Below are 18,087 nucleotides of genomic sequence, written 5' to 3' on the forward strand. Positions count from 1 at the left end.
AAAAATGGCACTGATGAACCTATTTGCAGGGCAGGAAGAAAGATGCAGACATAAAAAACAGACTTTGGCCACATGGAGGAGGGGGAGGGTGGGACGAGTAGAGAGAGAAGACACGTATGTACTATCATGTGTAAACTAGCTAGCCAGTGGGAAGCTGCTGCAGGGCACAGAGAGCTCAACCTAGTGCTCTGCGGCAACCAAGAGGGCTGGGAAGGGGGGGCGTGGGGAGGAGGTTCAGGAGGGAGGGGACGTATGTGTACTTGTGGCTCATTTGCATTGTTCTATGGTGCAGGCCAACACAATATTGTAAAGCAATTACAATAAATTAATTAAAAATTTAAAATAAAAAGAACGGTCCACATCAAAAAAAAAATCTGAAAAAGCTTCAGAGGGCAGAAATGACCAATCTATAATAAAGCCCCTAATTATACTAGTCCAGAAACAGATCTCCTTTCTCACTTTTATCCAATAAGATGATTCCCCTGCCGTAACAGACAGTAGGAACTAAAAGGGGAGAATTCAAAGAAAATGATGCACGTCTCCTCACCATGGCATTTCTTGATCTTCTAATGAAGGGGTTCCGAGGAACACAAAGGAAGCCAGAAGCAGGAAGCGGCAGATGCTATCAGTCTTAATTGTGCAACTGTCTCATTAAATCTAGCTGCCTACAGATGAAAGCAGTGCTCAGTTAAAAATAAAATCAGTGTCTAAAGTGTATTGGTCTAAAGCTGGAACTAGCCAAAACCCAACAGGCCAACTTAAATACAATAATATCAAGTATATTGCCAACTGTCTTCTTACAATTCCACTTAGGTATTTTCTACACACACCAGTCGAGTCTCTTCTCTTCCTGGCTTTGTCATCTCGAGGGGAACAGCAACATCATCGGTTCAAGCTTAAGAGGATATGCAAACCAAAAACCCAAGGACTGTCTTTGATTCATCCTTCTATTCCCTGTACTTAAATCATAAGTGAGATTCGAAGGCTCTATTCGCAAAGCAGATCCACATCCATCTCACCCCTGCTCCTCTTCTCTGCTACCAGCCTCATGAGTCACCAGCATTTTTAGCCTGGGTTATCATAGTCTCCAATCTGGTCTCCATTTATAAGTTTTACCTCTCACAAGCCACTATTCTCCATTACGCATTTAGGATAAACTTTAAAGAAAAACATCATGATGCATTTAACTTAAACCTTCTGACAGCTCCCTAGATATAGAATAAGGTCCACACTCTTTGCAATGGTAAACACGAACTTTTGTAATCTTGTCTCTTTCACATCACCTCCTAGTCCTCTCCCTATCACTCACTATGCTGCAGTCTCTGCTACCAGAATATTCTATCATTCCTGTCTTATGGCACCTTCAGATGTTAGTTTCTCACCAGAAACATTCTGCCCCCAGATTCTGCAGGGCTGCTCGCCTCCTGACAGTCTTCAGCTGAAACATGGCCTCTTTAATAAGGTCTTCGCTGACACCCAATATCAACTGGGCCCCCACCCATGTCACTGCTGGGACATCTTTTACTTCACTCTGTTTTATTTCATTTATTGTACTTGTGGTCAGCATCTAACACTCTGGGTTTTTTTTATCTATTTATTGCTTGTGGCCCCTTATTTGTGATAAATGCCATAAGATAGGAACCTTGTCTCTCATTTACCAGTGGATTTTCCAGCAGCTAGAAAAGTGCCTAGCACATCACAATACTGCATAAATGTCACTGAATGAACAAACAGAGAATGTTTACCATAATCTTAGGGGTCTTCAAAGTTATCAAGACTGACATTAAGAAGTTCGCCAAGATGGGAGACCTGCACGTTTGCCAGTGTTCAGAGTGTGAACACAGATCCAGTTGTCGAGATGACAGAGTTCTGAAGCAGACCCTGTCTAGACAGATGGCTTGGGCTTTTGCTTCCTTCTACGTTGGCTGAAAGGGCAATGAGACTTTGTCAGTCTGTTGAGAAAAAGCCAAACCACGCAAAATTGGATGCTATGGACGTCTGTATTAATGTTGGAGTGCTACCCTTTCCTATAAACCGCCAATTACTGTGTGAGCTCACACATGCGTCTCTCCACGAAGGCAAACAGAGGGATTTATTTACCAAAAACAGGGGTAGTATATTAAAGGGAGTTGCTGCAGCAGCATTTAAATGACCTCATCCGCCGGAACCCAGAACAAAACGTTACAACAGCATCTTTGCCCCAAATGTAAGAAGACACATCATCCAACCCGAATTTCACTGCAGTAAATGCTATGGCTTCAACTGAAAATTTATTTTTGAGATTGTTTGCTTATCCCTTCTTACTTAGAATGATCAGTAAGAAATGAAGAAACATGTGATCATAATGTCAGAGTTGAAAGTCCTCCGTCAGACCAAAAAGCTCAGCTTGGAGGTAAGAAAACAAGCTCAGAGAAAGGACATGGCAGCCTGAAGGCCACAGAGCTGGGGGTGGAAGAACCAGGGCTGGAACTTGGTGTCCCATCTCTCAGGCTTGGGGCTCTCCTGTGCCTTCATTATAAATATCTACTGGAACTTGGTGTCCCACTCTCAGGCTTGGGGCTCTCCTGTGCCTTCATTATAAATATCTCTGAGCAAAGGCTCAGAGACAAGAGCGAGCATGGCATTTTGAAAACACGAATTCAGCCCAAATCAGGGAGAAAGAGAGCAGTGAGAATCAGATGATGAAGGGCCTTCCTTATGTGCTATGTCAAGCTGAGGTGTTCAGGGATTACCCCAAAGGCAAGTGGACCACCTAATGGTTTCAGCTGCAGTGTGCATGGTAAGATGTGCTCTTTGGAAAAGTCCCTCTGACTGCAATGGGACAGTTGATGATGGGATGAAAATGGGAGCAGTGCAGACTTCTGTGACCACAGGTGAGAAATGACAGCAGCCTGGCCCTGAACCAAAGCTGCAGGATGGGGCACAGAGCAGTGGAGAGGGTGGACATCCCCAAGGGAGCAGGAGCAGCCCAGATTCAGGGACTGACTGGACTTGGTGTAAGGGAGAGGGCAGTTGTTGTCGTTAAGTCGTGTCCAACTCTTTGTGACCCTATGGACAATGGCCCACCAGGCTCCTCTGTCTATGGGGTTTCCCAGGCAAGAAACTGGAGTGGGTTTCCATTTTCTTCTTTGAGAAAAGGCAGCATTCCAGCTAACTCCACAATGCCAACTGTCCCAATCTGGCTGGGTGAAGGTGTTTCCCAGGATATGGAATTGCCAGTGAAAAACCAGGAAAGTTCTGCACAATCCAGGGCAAGTGGTCACTAGCTGAATCGCAGGTTTCTGGCTCAGGCAACTCTGTGGATGGTAAGACCTGAAATGTTAGAATGGGCTTGGTGGTGCGGGAAAGCCATACATCCAGTTTCAGGCATGATGTGAAATATCAGAATTGGAGACATCCTGAAGATGGCTGGAAAAAGCTGAGGGCTCCGAAGAGAGGTGAAGGCAGATGTGAACTTAGAGACATTACCATGTGAAATATGTATGTTCACCCCATGACTGTGGGGTCTTCCTAGAAGAGGACCATTCTCCCGCTGCCTCTGCCAGATGCAAACATCAGGGACCACCCAGGAGATGTCCTCAGTGTTGACTCTCCTCCTGAGTTTCACACACTTTCCTGCAGATTTAGAGCTCTGGCAGCCTTTTTGAGGTCTCTGCTGAACCACTTACAGGAAAGAGGTCTGGCACAGCACAGGGTGGATTTCTGGGTACCAGGCTAAGACTGCAAACGGATGCACAGACACACATGCCAGCTGTCAATAAGCTCTCCTGACTGAAATTTTTTTCATTGTTACGTGACTAAGTTTGGTTGCATTCATTTTTACCATGCAGCATTATAAAAATACACAGTGTACATGTCACCTTGGGTGAGTAATGAGCTTTACTAGACAAGAGAGTAAGGAAGTCTGAATTCATTTCTAAAATTGCATATCTATATCCTAAGAGATTCCTGGGCTTTTGAAGATGGGCCCAACTTTTGTATTTTTAAAAATTCATCTGTTTGTATGTGTATCATTCTGTGTTAATATTTTATAGAAATGAGCCATACTTTAAAAGGAGATATTTGTGGAAATATTTCCTATAGGTCCATTAAGGGAGAACAGAAATGTAAAAACAAAGTCTGAGGATTTATTTTCCTGTAAGAAATAACAGTCTATGAAAAAGAAGTAGCTGACAAATAAAAATGGTCTGAATGATCATGAGCCTTGTCTGTAATTTATTAAGTCTCTGTAGATATATTAAATCATTAATAAAGCAGAAACGGAACAACGTCGACATGTCTAATCTCCCATTATTCAAATAGAGTGGAATTTTCCCCCAAAGGCTTAAGAGGTAAATAGCTAATTTTTGTTTTTCTGGAAATTCCATTTTAGCGTGACCTTGGGCTCATCCTGAAATAAAAACACACATCTAGCCATCCCAAGAACCTAAGCAGCCTTCTGTTAAGGTCTATTGGTCCCAGTTTGGATGCCACCAAGATGAGGAGGAAAGCTGTGAAGATCCACTTCTTGTCAATATTTTCAATCCCAGGCAAACGCATCTAATGAAGATACTTCTGGGCTTGCAAAAGGTACTGAAATATTCATGCCTGAGAAGGTGTGGGGCCCATTCTGACTTTTCAAGACCAAACGTACAACCCAAGGTCAATAATCAGTCTGCAGATTTAGAACAGTTATGAAGAATTCCAGACGGCAAGTTTCTCCTTTTAATATAGGCATGGGGCGTCAAAAAAAAAAAAAAGGTTCCAAGACAATAGATGAAGATTTGCTTTTTTTCACCTTTCATTTGTATTTTCTGGAACATTTGATGTTGAGTGCAAAAACCAGGCAAAGGAACTCTGGTATGTGCAGTCTTAAGAGACTCTAATCCAGAAATCCAATTTTAGGTTACTGCTTTTAATTAGGATGAGCAGAGGATGGTACTCTCTTAAAAGTTTAATGTGGCACTTTTTTCTTTGAAAATCATCCCATTATCCCCACTTTGTCCTAGCCCAAAGGACTTCTTTGGACTGTACATGAGATTCCACCCTAAACCTTTGGTACCTTAAACCTTCAAACCGAACCAATATTGCCCAACTTGCTTTTTTCACTTTAGGCTTTCTGCATATTCACAATCTGATCATCAGAAGAAAAAAATCATATCAAGATATAGTATTCATTGATAAGGAACATACTATAACATTTCTATTGCCCTTAATTTGGGAGAGAGGTGTATATTATAATCTTTTTATTGTTTTTAATCCTTTTGGGGAAGAGGGGCATAAAATTGGTAGAAAATCATTATTAGAAACATTTTTTTTCTTCTGGTTTGTACATTTCATCTACAAATACACCTTCTCTGTGTAAGGTTTTATGAAGGTCACCCAGATCTTCAAATGAAGGAACACAGCTAGTCCCTTAAGACAGGTGTTATTTTGATTCTTCTCAACTCATTACGCAGATAGGCTACAGCTGCAGAAATATTCATGCACTAGCCTTACTAGAAATTACATTCACTCCTACGGCACCATTTTCCGGACTGCAAAGCTGAACTTGATACTTCCTCTGTGCCCATTTTCCATCTTTCTAACTTCCTCTTTCATCCTTAGAGGGCATCTCCTGAGTCAGAAAAGAAACCAATCAGGAACCATCTCACTAGTTACTGCTTTGTTTAGGAACCAAGAGGCACACCTGGCCAAGAGGGTTCTTGGAATGAGCACGCTGACCCTACAGAAGGTAACTTAACAAGAGGGTATTGGTTATAATGGGGGAGACCATTTGAGGCTAGATGTGTGTCTACTACCATTCAGAATAGACCACACCTGCTTTGCTTTTAGGTAAGACCAGCTCCGACCCTCACAGCTGGATACCAGTTTCAGAGATTTCTAGGAAGTTTCCAGACTTCACTGGAATTTAGCAATATAGTAACACAATCCCCTAAAAATGTCACTTGTTTTGATGTGTTAAAAATAAAAGCAGACGCTTCCCTGCAGGTTGGACATCCTTCCTGTGTAATACTGAGGCTTGGATATTTATGCTATCAGCAGCCACCAGGAATTCTTGGCTCTGCAGCGACAACTCCACCCGTGACAGCAGTGATAAATGATGATACAGTTCAAGTCCTTTATCTGGGCCTCATACGACTCAAATGATACCACAGAAGGCTTGAATTTTCCACTTAGGATCACTGACTAGCTCTTTATTTAAGTGGGATAAAATAACTTGGATTTTGTTGTTGTTATTATCATGTCCTCTGATCATTTATCTTAATAAATCTTTCGGTATCCAAATGCAAGGTCATTTCAGGTGTATTTTCTAAACTGTAAACACAACTGCAAACAATATTTCATGGAAAATTCAGGTTCTACCATCAAAGCAAACCTTACCCGTGCCAGGCAGTCGCTGGACTGGAAGTCCGTCTTCCCAGATTTTGAGAAGCGGCGTTTGTCATTGCTTGTGGGCAGAGGGGCATCTGTCTTTGGAATTCTAGGCTCTGTCCCTCTGTCCAATTCCGACCTATCTAGATGGGATCCAGCCACCTCCTTGAGCAAATCCGGGCCATTTTCTAGTTCAAAAGCATGACCGTTTCCCAGTTCAGGGTCTAGGCCATTGTCCAGCTCAGGCACGGGGTCGTGGTCCAACTCACAGCCGGTGCTGCTCTTGGATTCTTCAGTGGCTTTGTGGGTAGAAGGCCTGGCAATGACCCCAAACTTTCTTGCTCTCTTCCCTTTCTTCACCGTTCGGTCCCCCAGCTCCAAGGTAGGTGTCTCTCCTGGTTCGGAGCTGTTGCTACTGTTGCCGTTATAAGGAGAATGGACTTGGTGCTTGAAGCGGCGTAGCATGATCAGGTAGATGAAGCCGCCATTCCAGCACTGCTCAGCCAGGTAACTGCAAGGGAAAGAGAGGGGCCGGTTAAAACCCTCCAAACATCCTCTGCAAACAATGCAGTGGATCGACGCATCCGTGGCCCACACGGAACCCACGTGACTAAAAGCCTGGCAGGGTGATCAAGGCACAAAGCTTCTTAAACAGGCTCCACACTCCATTCAATCTATTGAATTGTTGATGCTAGAAATAACCCCCAAAGAAACCAAAAAACCATCATGAAGTGAATATGATTCATGAAAGTCCCCTACGAAGACACTCAGAGAAGGATTATTCTATTAACAGGGCCAATCCTAATAAACTTTTTTTTTAAAATTATTCTTCATTTTGCTCAACAACTTGTTGAATCAGAATGATGTCAGCCTCCCTTTCATATTGTTCTGATGGGACAACACTGCCAGTATCAAGGGGAAATGTAAAAATCAGACTCGGGGGGAATGTATAGTTCTGCCCTTGGGATCAAAAAATCAACTGCATGATACAAACTATTATATACAGAACATAAAAGCAACAAGGTCCTACTGTATAGCATAGGGAATGATAGTGAATATCCTATGATAAACCATAATGGAAAAGAGTATGAAAAAGAATATATACATATTATAACGGAGTCACTTTGATGTACAGCAGAAATCAACACAATATTGTATATCAACTATATTCCAATAAAATAAAAAAAGCCACAGATTGGAGAGTCAAACTGAGGCAAAAAAAAAAAAAAAAAACAACAACAAAACAAAACAAAACAAAACAACCAGCACAAGAGGAACTCTGCCTCACATGAGTTAAGATGAAAAAAAAGATCCTGAGTTGGGCAGGGTGGAGGGGCTGTATTAAGATGCAGCCAATAGAGAAGCACCAGCCAATGTGTGTGGCATGAAATGAGGACCAGGTTCATTTCTTGGTATTGGTTCCAGTTTGGCTGTTCATAGAACACGTGAAGTCTGACTTCCAGTCTGGGCATCACATGAAGAGGAATACTAACAAAATGGAAAACATGCAGACACAGGGCAACCAGGATGAACATGGCTGCTGGAAACCATGGCAACCAGGAACGGTGGGTGGAAGGAGGGGTGTTAAGCTTGAGGAAGACAAGGGCCAGGCTCAATGGTTTTCACATGTGCCTGAGGACCATCAAACATTTAGAAGCAGGAAATCATATGAGCTAATGCATGTGAAGCCTGAAATACAATGACTCCTTCAGATCTTAGAGAGTAACAGTAAAATATCAAGTGAGAGGAGTACTTGGCAGCATCCAGGACCAGATCATTAAAGTTTCACTAAAGAAAACACTTGCTCAAAGTCAGCAAGCCAGGCTGGGCTGGATCCCCCACTCATGCCACTAAAGATAAGGCAGCACAAACCCTAGATGAACCCAGGGAAATGCCTTCAACCACTGGAATCTTGCCACATTCTACACATCACTGGCTCCCAAGCAAAGAATGTCAACAACTAAATCCTTAACAAGTCAGACCTGCTTCCCTTTTTCATGCCCCACAAAGAGAATGCCTGGGGCTATGGTGCCTCCATTTTCAATTAGTAGAAAACAGAGAAAATTTCCAGTATACCAAACCAGCCTCTCTCCCTCCGTGTCTAAATACCAGACCTGAAAGCTGTGGCAGTCGGCGTGTGAGAAAAGGACCAGGCCATAAGGAGAGATGACCTGCCATGTTTGAAATGTAGTAAGTTCTGAGCCAAAGGCATATATTTCCCGTACATAAAGGTCAGGGTATTGCAACGACAGTGACTGTCTAACCAAAGAAGACAACAATTCTGAATTTTTGCCTTTAAGTAAAATGAACGAGAGAGAAGAGTCCTCAAATATCAGCCAAAGCTAGTAAAAAACCTTCTTAGATCCTGGGCTGTAAACCGTGGCAATGAACTTACACATAAAAATCAGGTAGATTTAAGATCCTGTACAGACCCCAAGCTGTTCCATGAAACACAGTAAGGTGAAAGGTATTTCTAGGCATTTCTAGATGAAACACATTTCTAGACCTTTCTAGGGTCTAGAAAATGAACCCTGGTTCCAGCACCATTTTTCTACAATGTTTAGATTTCATTTTTTGAATTGTGTACTTTTTTTCATACTGGATAAAATCTTTGAAAGGTATAAAATCATAAGAGTAATTCGCAGGCTATAAGGATTTCCAACAAAGGTCTGTCTAGTCAAGGCTATGGTTTTTCCTGTGGTCATGTATAGATGTGAGAGTTGGACTGTGAAGAAGGCTGAGAGCTGAAGAATTGATGCCTTTGAACTGTGGTGTTGGAGAAGACTCTTGACAGTCCCTTGGACTGCAAGGAGATCCAACCAGTCCATTCTGACGATCAGCTCTGGGATTTCTTTGGAAGGAATGATACTGAAGCTCAAACTCCAGTACTTTGGCCACCTCATGCGAAGAGTTGAGTCATTGGAAAAGACTCTGATGCTGGGAGGGATTGGGGGCAGGAGGAGAAGGGGACAACAGAGGATGAGATGGCTGGATGGCATCACTGACTCGATGGATGTGAGTGTGAGTGAACTCCGGGAGTTGGTAATGGACAGGGAGGCCTGGCGTGCTGCGATTTATTGGAGTCGCAAAGAGTCGGACACGACTGAGTGACTGAACTGAACTAATAGGTACAGGTTTTTTGTAGGGAGGTGATGAAAATGTTCTAGAATTAGACTGGTGATAACTGCACAACATTTATGGTGAATATAACCCACTAAATCGTACATTTTAAAATGGTGAATTTTATGTCGTGTGAATTACCTCTCAATTTTTAAAAAAACTAATAGCAAATATAATAATATCGGCCAAGTTTTGAATTTTTTCTTTGAGTGGATGCTCCTTAAGAACTCTCAGAAGAAATCAAGGCTCGAAAATATTAACTAAGTTGCACAAGTTCACACAACTGCCAACTGGTAGACCCAGGTCTGTCTGCTTCCCAACCGTGCACATGCTCTGTGCAGTTCTGCTTCTTAAATCAGTACCATCCCTGGGCTTCAGCTTCCTCATCTGCAAAGTGAAGGTGTTAAAACGGATCATCTATCAAGTTGCTTTCACGTTCTAACTGTGACTGCTGGTTTCCTGGCAAGAGTTCCAGGAGTAGGAGAGCAAGCTAGCCCAGCGTCAAGTATAAAAGAAAAACCTAGAAAAACAGAAAACAGTCCCTTTATGTCTAAGTCGTCGTAGGCCTCCAGGACATTTACCATCAATGTGAAAAAGATTTCACTGGGAGAGGCAATTTCTATCAAATTGCTTTTGAGACTCTACTTTTTGTATTACAACTCTGAACAACTTGATGGATTATCCACAGAGACCTTCTACTCAGTACCAAGAAGGCTGGTCCACTGATTCAGAGTATAAGATTTTGAATATCTTTCCCATCTCTGCTCTCACAGGCACTCCAAGAACCTTAGACTTTTCCAAGGCTGATACTATTTTATTCCTTGTGTAGGATCCACATTCAGCAGAATTACAAAGCAAAAGGAGTTTATCCTTAGTTTGGCACCATCTCCCAGTCCTTTCCTGGCTTCCTAACAATAAATAAGACCCTGACACCTTCAGGGAACTATATGACAGGTTACTTTATTCCTTCCTGGACACTGCATTTTCTAAGGTCATCCTGAAGGCAAACTGTAATGCATGAATTACGGACACTGTAGCAAGTTAGTGAAAAAGAGACTCGTAGGCAGTGGGCAATTTTCTTACAATTCTCTGAATCACCTTAAAGGTAATGCCACCGCATCCCCTCTCCATCAAGTATTCAAATGACTTGCCTAACTTTTCCCACACCTGCCTGGCTAATTCATACTTCCAAATCCCCTTTCTGTTCAGTAGAATTTATACCCACCATTAGAATCTGTAAACTTCAAAGTCAACATTAGAGAAACCAGACACAAAATACAATCACGTGACTTAGAAAAATAGAAGGTCTCCTCGTCATTAACAACAGGTAAAATTAGTCTTCTACCATATGGTAGCTTCTCTATACCATATGATTATTTTTTGACTTATTCAAAAAATCTGAAACTGTCCTCTGGTATGTAAAATTATTCATTCAATTCACTTAAAATTTATTTTATTTTGACCATCCCAGGCTGGCCTTAAGACAAAGAGAAAAGGCCAGAAATGAGGGACTGAGTTCTAGCCTAGAACTTGTCTGACTAGATCCCTTCCTCTCCCTTTCCCTCAAAAAGTGCTTTATCCAAATGAAACTTTGAGTACCTCCTCTGTTTCTTAATGCTGTCATAATTCTAAAGTCTGGGCTCTGCAGGAGTGGGAGCCTGAGAAGCGGTTGGCAGGTGAGACTAGATGCTTGGAGGAGCTAAAGGGATAAAGCTTCCTGGAGTTTGAAGATCAAGATGGATATGGGCAGGAGATAAGAGGGGCAAAGACAGGTGAGATGCTGGAAGGCCAAAGACACCCATCACTAACTCATGCCCTGATTCTATCAAAAGAAGGCCAGAGGAAGCTGTACAGTTTTGATATTTGAGACTGTTTTGCCAAAGCTCTTGGAAGCTACGATCTCCAGGTGCCCCTGGAAATCATCTTGGGCCTCCAGCCACTGATCACTGATGTCTGGTACATAGCGTTAAGACTACAGAAGTCTGCCGCCAGGCTGAACTTGTGCACATGTGCGTGTAACTCAGAGGAACTTGGATCTTCATCGCAGGGCCCTGGCCTGTACTACAATGGTCTGTATAACTCAAAGAACACATAAAAGGATTCTGGAACTTTTCACCAAACCACATATTCTTGCTTCATCTAAGTATGTCAGGTCTCCAGTACAGAAAGCAGGAGACTAAACACCGACTGCAAGGAGATGTTTATAGACAAGTTATTCTATCAGCGTCTGAGATTTCCACAGTGAAAATAGCTGCAAAGATCCACCCTGTCTAACACACAGCACCAACCTCTCACCTCTCGCCTAAGGAGTAACAGGAGGCTGGAAAGCTGGTTGTGGTCCTTTGAAAACCTGCTAAGCCTAATTATTCCAGAGGGCTGTCTGAGGTTATAAATCTGTAGGTACCCAGAGAACAATGGGCTGAGAGGAAGTGTTAAATACAGAGAGATTGATTTCCCAGTGAAGTCTTGGCTAGGAAGCAGAGGGAGGCAAGTTTGGACAGCTCTCCAAGAGGGGAAGGGAAGATGAGAAACATCACTTCCTGGAGTCAGTTAGGAACCAGGGTCCCCATCAGCATTCTTTCTCAGGTGTAGCCCTCCAGCTACCTTGAATTTGGGGCACACTTTTCCCAGATTCCACAGCCCTTCCTAGAAAGAGCTGAACTTTCTTTGGGGGACCCTGAAGGCAGAATTTGGGGTCTGAATATCATGCTGGGAAGAGGTACTGATCCCTTTGATGCACTCCCAAGGCCCTTTCTGGAGAGAACTCAACGTGCTTCCTTGCTAGTTCATGGAGGGGAAAGGGAGCTCTGAGCAGATGGAGGAAGATGGGATTGGGCACCAAAGCAGAGCTGAAAATAGAACAGGGTCTGGGCTTAGCGTAAAAGTAACCAGAACACTGTATTCCAACTGCTGGGTGGCGGAGCTAACTGGGGAAGCCAAGTTTTACTCATTCTCACCTTCTCTCTTCAGCACAAATGCCTGGCTTCAGTGACTCTCCCCTTCTCTCTCTTATCTGAAGAATATGCATAAATGAACACGTTTTCTTTATGATAAAATATGTGTTTATTATTATTAATTTAAATGATTAATTACATTTTTTATTTATTTATGCCTCTCTGCACAGCATGTGGGATCCTGGTTCCCTGACCAGGGATCGAACCTGTGCCCCCCTGATTTGGAATTGCAGTGTCTTGACCACTGGACCACCAGAGAAGTCCTTGTTTATAAGTTTTTTTTAATCATAAAATTTGGATTGGCAAACACAGGTTGAAAGTGAAGAATCAGAATAGATACTTGACAAAAATTTTTTTTCTGACCTATGATACAATATTATTCATTCAAACCCAAACCAAATTATCAGCTGCCAAACCTGTAACCACCACAGGAGTGAAATTTAAGCCATAGCATCTACATATGAGGACAGAGGTCCACGGTGCTCTAGGGGAATTGGGATGTGGGGAAGAGGAGCAAGTATGCTGATCCTCTGGCTACTGCTCTTTGTATGAATGATAAACTGTCTTTCATTCCTGATCCAGGGCTCTCCTATCTTCTGCCGGCAGCACCCAGGAAACTGTGGCAGGCTAACTGGTTAGCTTACTAGTCAGATAAAAATCATAATTCTTGACATGTAGCAGAAGAATATGCCGACTCAGTTCATAACTGATTGTTCCCCAATCTTATCCAAGGAGCTCAGTGATATGAGTCTTCACACCAGTGACTAAGAAATAAAAATCAATACGCATCTTACATCAAAACAATATTGAAAATAAATCTTTCAGGTAGAATCAAAGAGGTGGTATTATTCTAAGAGGAGTCATAAAGAAAGTGGGTGTTTGAGCCTCTGAGTTCACAAATACTGATTAAAGTCAGTGTATCAGGGATTTCCTCCTCGGTCTAGTGGTTAAGACTTTGCTTTCCAATGAGGAGGGGTAGGGGTTTGATCCCTGGTTAGGGAACTAAGATTCCATATAACTCGCAACCAAAATGCCAAAACATAAAACAAAAGCTATATTGTAACAAATTCAATAAGGACTTTAAAATGGTCCACATTAAAAAAAAAAAACCTTGAATAATCAATAAAAAGCAGCTAAATCATACGATCCCTGAAAAAAATTTTTTTTTCAATTCCCACGCAAGAAGGTATCATTGATTTTTCGTATTTATTTTGAAAATTCACATCTCAAACTAACAAGATTGATTTAAATTCACCACTCTCACAGCAGAGTATCTCTACACCAGGACACACTCCATACCTTCTAGTCCAATACAGCTCTCACAGGAAAGACCTAGAAGCATGGTCTTTGCATTCATTTTGTAGTAAGTTTACATGAAGTTTCAGCTTTCCTCCAAGGTTTTCTTGTACCTCACTGTCTGCATGAATCAATAAAAGCAATTTTAAAAGCACTCATACACCTTTGGGAACCAGAAATTCAGAAGATAAGTAGAAAACACGTGATCAACAATAAGAACTGACCTTATAAAACATACTGCAGAGAAACTGCCCCACAAAACAGACCCTCCAGGCTTCTATTTGCAAATGACTGCATTTCTTTCTTCAATTACTATGAGTGAATTAGAGTTTCTTATGACTATATGAGATCAATGTGCAGTCTATACAAAATCAAATTAGAACTCCATCCACACAACTTTGCTAACTCATCCTGATGATGTTGGTCACATTTTCCCTGGGGGTGGGGGGGTGGGGAGGGCATGCAGGTGAAGTCAGACTTTGCTGTACATGAATGAGTCAATTTCACCTCATGAGGGAATCGATGAGTTTAGACAGCACACATGGGAACTCCTTTCACTTCTTTTTTCCTCATGACATACACTACTTTTTCTGCATACTGAATTACTACTTGAGCATTACAAATCTATTCATTCATTCACTCACTCAACCAATAGTTATTGAACGCCTACTGTATGCCAGGCACTAGTTTAGGCATTTGATGGGGGTATAGCGGTGAAAAAACTGATGTCCATCTTTGTGGAGCTCACAGTTTAGCAGAGGCAGAGACAAACAACAGACCTATTTAAATATTCATCCAAATAAATATTGAGTAGTATGTTAGAAGGTGAGACATGCTATGGAAAATAGAACATATTGAACAGGATAAAGAGGACTGAGCATGCCAGGAGCTGAAAGAGGTGGACTGAAATTTTAAGCGCATTGAGCAACATACTTGAATAAGATGAAAGAGTTGGCCGCGCAGCTGCCTGGGAGAAGAACGTTCCAGACAGAGGGAAGAGCCAGTGTAAAAGGGCTAAACTGGAAATGTGCCTGGTGCATGTGAGAACAGCGAGGAGTGGGCAAGGAGGCGAGTAACGGGGGACTAGGTAGGGGAGATACCAGGACCAGTTTCTGCAAGACTCTTGTCAAGACTTTTGTACAGAATGGGGAGTGGGGGCTTCCCAAGTGGCTCGGTGGTCAAGAATCCGCCTGCCAATGCAGGAGACAGGGGTTCGATCCCTTATCTGGGAAGATCTGGAGCAACTAAGCCTGTGTGCCACAATTACTGACCCTGTGCTAGAGAGCCCAGGAACCACGATGACTAAAGCTAAGGGCCCTGGAGCCCGCGCTCTTCAAGAGAAGCCACAGCAATAGGACCCTGTGCACTGCAACTGGAGAAAAGCACCGCACAGCAACAAAGGCGCAGCATAGCCAAAAACCAAACAAATAAATTAAAAAAGAAAAGAAAGAGAAGGTTCTTAAAAAAAATGAGAAGCAGTTCAACTCTGAGGAGAGGAATCATGTGATATGTACTATGTTTTAAAACGAAGGCTTTGTTCCTGTGTTGAGAGTGGACTACTGGTAGAGCAAGGGTAGGAGTGAGACCAGATATTCAGTTAACTGTGGCAGAGAAGCTGGCTCAGTGCAGAATAACAGTAGGGGTGGTTTGAAGTGGTCAAAATCAAGATCAGTTTTGAAGGTAGAGTCAGCAGTCTGCTTTTGGGTCTGATACAGGGTGTGAGAGGAAGAAGTCAAGGATGGTGTCGGTGTTTGGCTTGAGCAACCAGGGGCACGGAGCTGTCACCACCTGAGGCTGGCAGAGTAGCTTTCTGTGGCTTGGGGCCATCTGACCTATTTTGGTGCCCAGGTCTAGTCTAGAGTTCCATTCTGAACATGTTGTTTGAGAGGCTGGTGTGGCTGCTGGGTGGGTGGCTGGACATCTGAATCTAGATGCTGGAGCAGAGGACTGAACTGGCAACAAAAAATTGGGAGGCATCAGAGTACCAATGATATTTAAAGTCTCCTGAAGATAAACTCCTTTAGGTGGACTTTCTGAGGCCAGAGTTCTTGCTGAATCAAAAGCACATTGAAATGTTTTGTATGTGCTTCCAATCTTGCCTCTGGCAAGGGGTATAACAAGTTAATCCCTTAATTTAAAACACTAGAAGCGTCTCAGAGAACCATTTGTCACTCTTTGTATTCTCTACCAGTCTGCCAGTCAAGAGCTACCTCATGTCCTAATTTGCAAATCAGTAATGGCAAGGGAATTCATTAGAAGGACTGATGCTGAAGCTCCAGTACTTTGGCCACCTGATGCAAAGAGCTGACTTTTATTGGAAATAAGACCCTGATGCTGGGCAAGATTGAAGGCAAAAGGAGAAGAGGGCAGCAGAGGATGAGATGGTTAGACAGCATCACTGACTCAATAGACATGAGTTTGAGCAAACTCCAGGAGACAGTGAAGGACAGGGAAGCCTGGTGTGCTGCAGTCCATGGGGTTGCAAAGAGTTGGACACAACTGAGCAACTGAACAACAATAACAAAAATGACTAGTGAGGTCAAAATCCTTAGTAGTCCTCTGATTTCTTTGAAAATTGCCTATTTATGCCTTTGTAAAGATCTTCATTTTTGTATCCTCACACTCTAGCACAACCATAGGCATACATTAAGCACCACACACACACACACAAATGACTGGTCAGTGAAAAGACCCCTTCTTTAAAAAAAAAAAAAAAAGACTTCTTTTGGATAAATAACTTAATTGAGGCATATTTTCTCTCTCCTCCAAATTCATCCATCTCAAATGTACAATTCAATGATTTTTAGGAACTTTATCAAGCTGTGCAACCACCACCATAAATTAGTTTCAGAACATTTTCATCACCCTAGTAAGATTCCTTATGCCCTTTCACAGTTAATGCCATTCCCAGCCCAGCCACCACTTTTTCTATCTGTAGATCTGCCCCTTCTGCATGTTTCATATAAATGGAATCATACAGCACATGGTCTCTTGTGTCTTGCTTCTTAAAAGCAACTCCTTTTCAATCGATCCTCAGTCATCAGAATTTATCCCCTTTTGCATCTTCTGCATTTACACCCTACAAAGTCTCGACTCATGCAAACATGCTCTTTTGAAAACATCTTTCTCACTTTCCTTCAGATCATGCCCAATTATCCGATTATGTCAGCATCCCACCCATCCTTTCCCTTCACATTATTCTGGGGAATAACCACCTTTCCTTCCAGTTTAGGCTATAAAGCGCCTGGTAGCCTCTCCTACCTTCAGAGTTCCTCCCACGACTGCACTGAAATGAAGGGGGCATTCTTTCCCATTTGGTCTCCTAGATTTTCCTTACTTTTCCACATCATAAACTATGTTTTGAAAGGAAATAATTTCTCATTAACACTAACTCGGCATAGAGTCCAAACACCATGCTAATGTAATACATATCATATGCTAACACAGTCATGTTACTCTGCATTTCATTTTTTCATTTTTATTTCAAAACTGCATTGCATTTTTAATTTTCTCCATGTTATTGTTTTTCCAGGACAGATTACCAGGGACTAATGAACCCAAAGTCTCTTTGGTACTTCTTTTGCCTGGATTGATGCTAAGGAAGCTTCCAGGTCTTTCTTCTGCCCTGCCCCCTGGCCAGTCAGAGACACTTATTTTACATCAAAGAGCTGTCTGCTATGACTTGCCCCTGAGAGCTGAAGATAGATCAGCTCTGAGAAACAGAAAATCCAAAGTGGCTCACTCCCTGTGACTCAGGTCTTACCAGAGATCCAACTCCCCAGCCCTGCCTATGGCAATTCCTGCGCTTCCTCACATAACCGAGTTGCCCTTGGCCTTGCATTCGAAGAGGCTGCTATTAATGCTCAAGAGTTATGGAAGCCAGACTCACATCCCAAAGATGATGCTCATTTATCTTCTAGACTCAGAACCACCAAGTCCTGAAAAAATGCGCCAACGATGACCCAGGGATTGACTTCTGTACTGACGCTGCCCCATCTCTGCTGTCCCTCCAGGGTGAAAAGGTGCTGGAGGCTAAGAGAGTTAGTGACACACATTCTCCCTTTCTGTCCCTCTTCCCGCGAACCAACCACAATGGAGTTCATAAGCAGCCAGGAATCCTCAAGCCCTCACAGTGCACCATTCAAAAGACACCACCCTCTTCGCTTCCCCAGAGGTGGCGGTAAAAAAAGGGAGACTCTTGTGGGTCCCTGCATTTCCTGAAAGCACACGCCACTGCTCACACACCAATCCAAATGCTGATGAAATGTCTGTGCCCTCCACTTCCCTCCCCTTTCAGGCAGATCCAGCTGCATCTTGAAACAATTTCCCCAGTTTGTCTCAATCCTTCCAGGGTCCGTTCCAT

General features: G+C 42.7%; 1 protein-coding gene across 18 annotated transcripts in view; it reads right to left on the minus strand.

Moving 5' to 3' along the window:
• PDZD2 (PDZ domain containing 2) overlaps positions 1 to 18,087 on the minus strand; it is a 216,348-nt gene that overhangs the window by 95,248 nt on the left and 103,013 nt on the right. For all 18 annotated transcript variants that reach the window (XM_055555293.1, XM_055555297.1, XM_055555296.1 and 15 more), the window contains one exon: positions 6,364 to 6,865. In XM_055555293.1, coding sequence (XP_055411268.1) covers positions 6,364 to 6,819 — 456 coding nt within the window. In that variant the 5' untranslated portion in view covers positions 6,820 to 6,865. The remainder of the gene's footprint in view (positions 1 to 6,363; positions 6,866 to 18,087) is intronic.

Source organism: Bubalus kerabau, chromosome 18 (genome assembly GCF_029407905.1).
Source record: "Bubalus kerabau isolate K-KA32 ecotype Philippines breed swamp buffalo chromosome 18, PCC_UOA_SB_1v2, whole genome shotgun sequence".
Classification (NCBI taxonomy): Eukaryota; Metazoa; Chordata; class Mammalia; order Artiodactyla; family Bovidae; genus Bubalus; species Bubalus kerabau.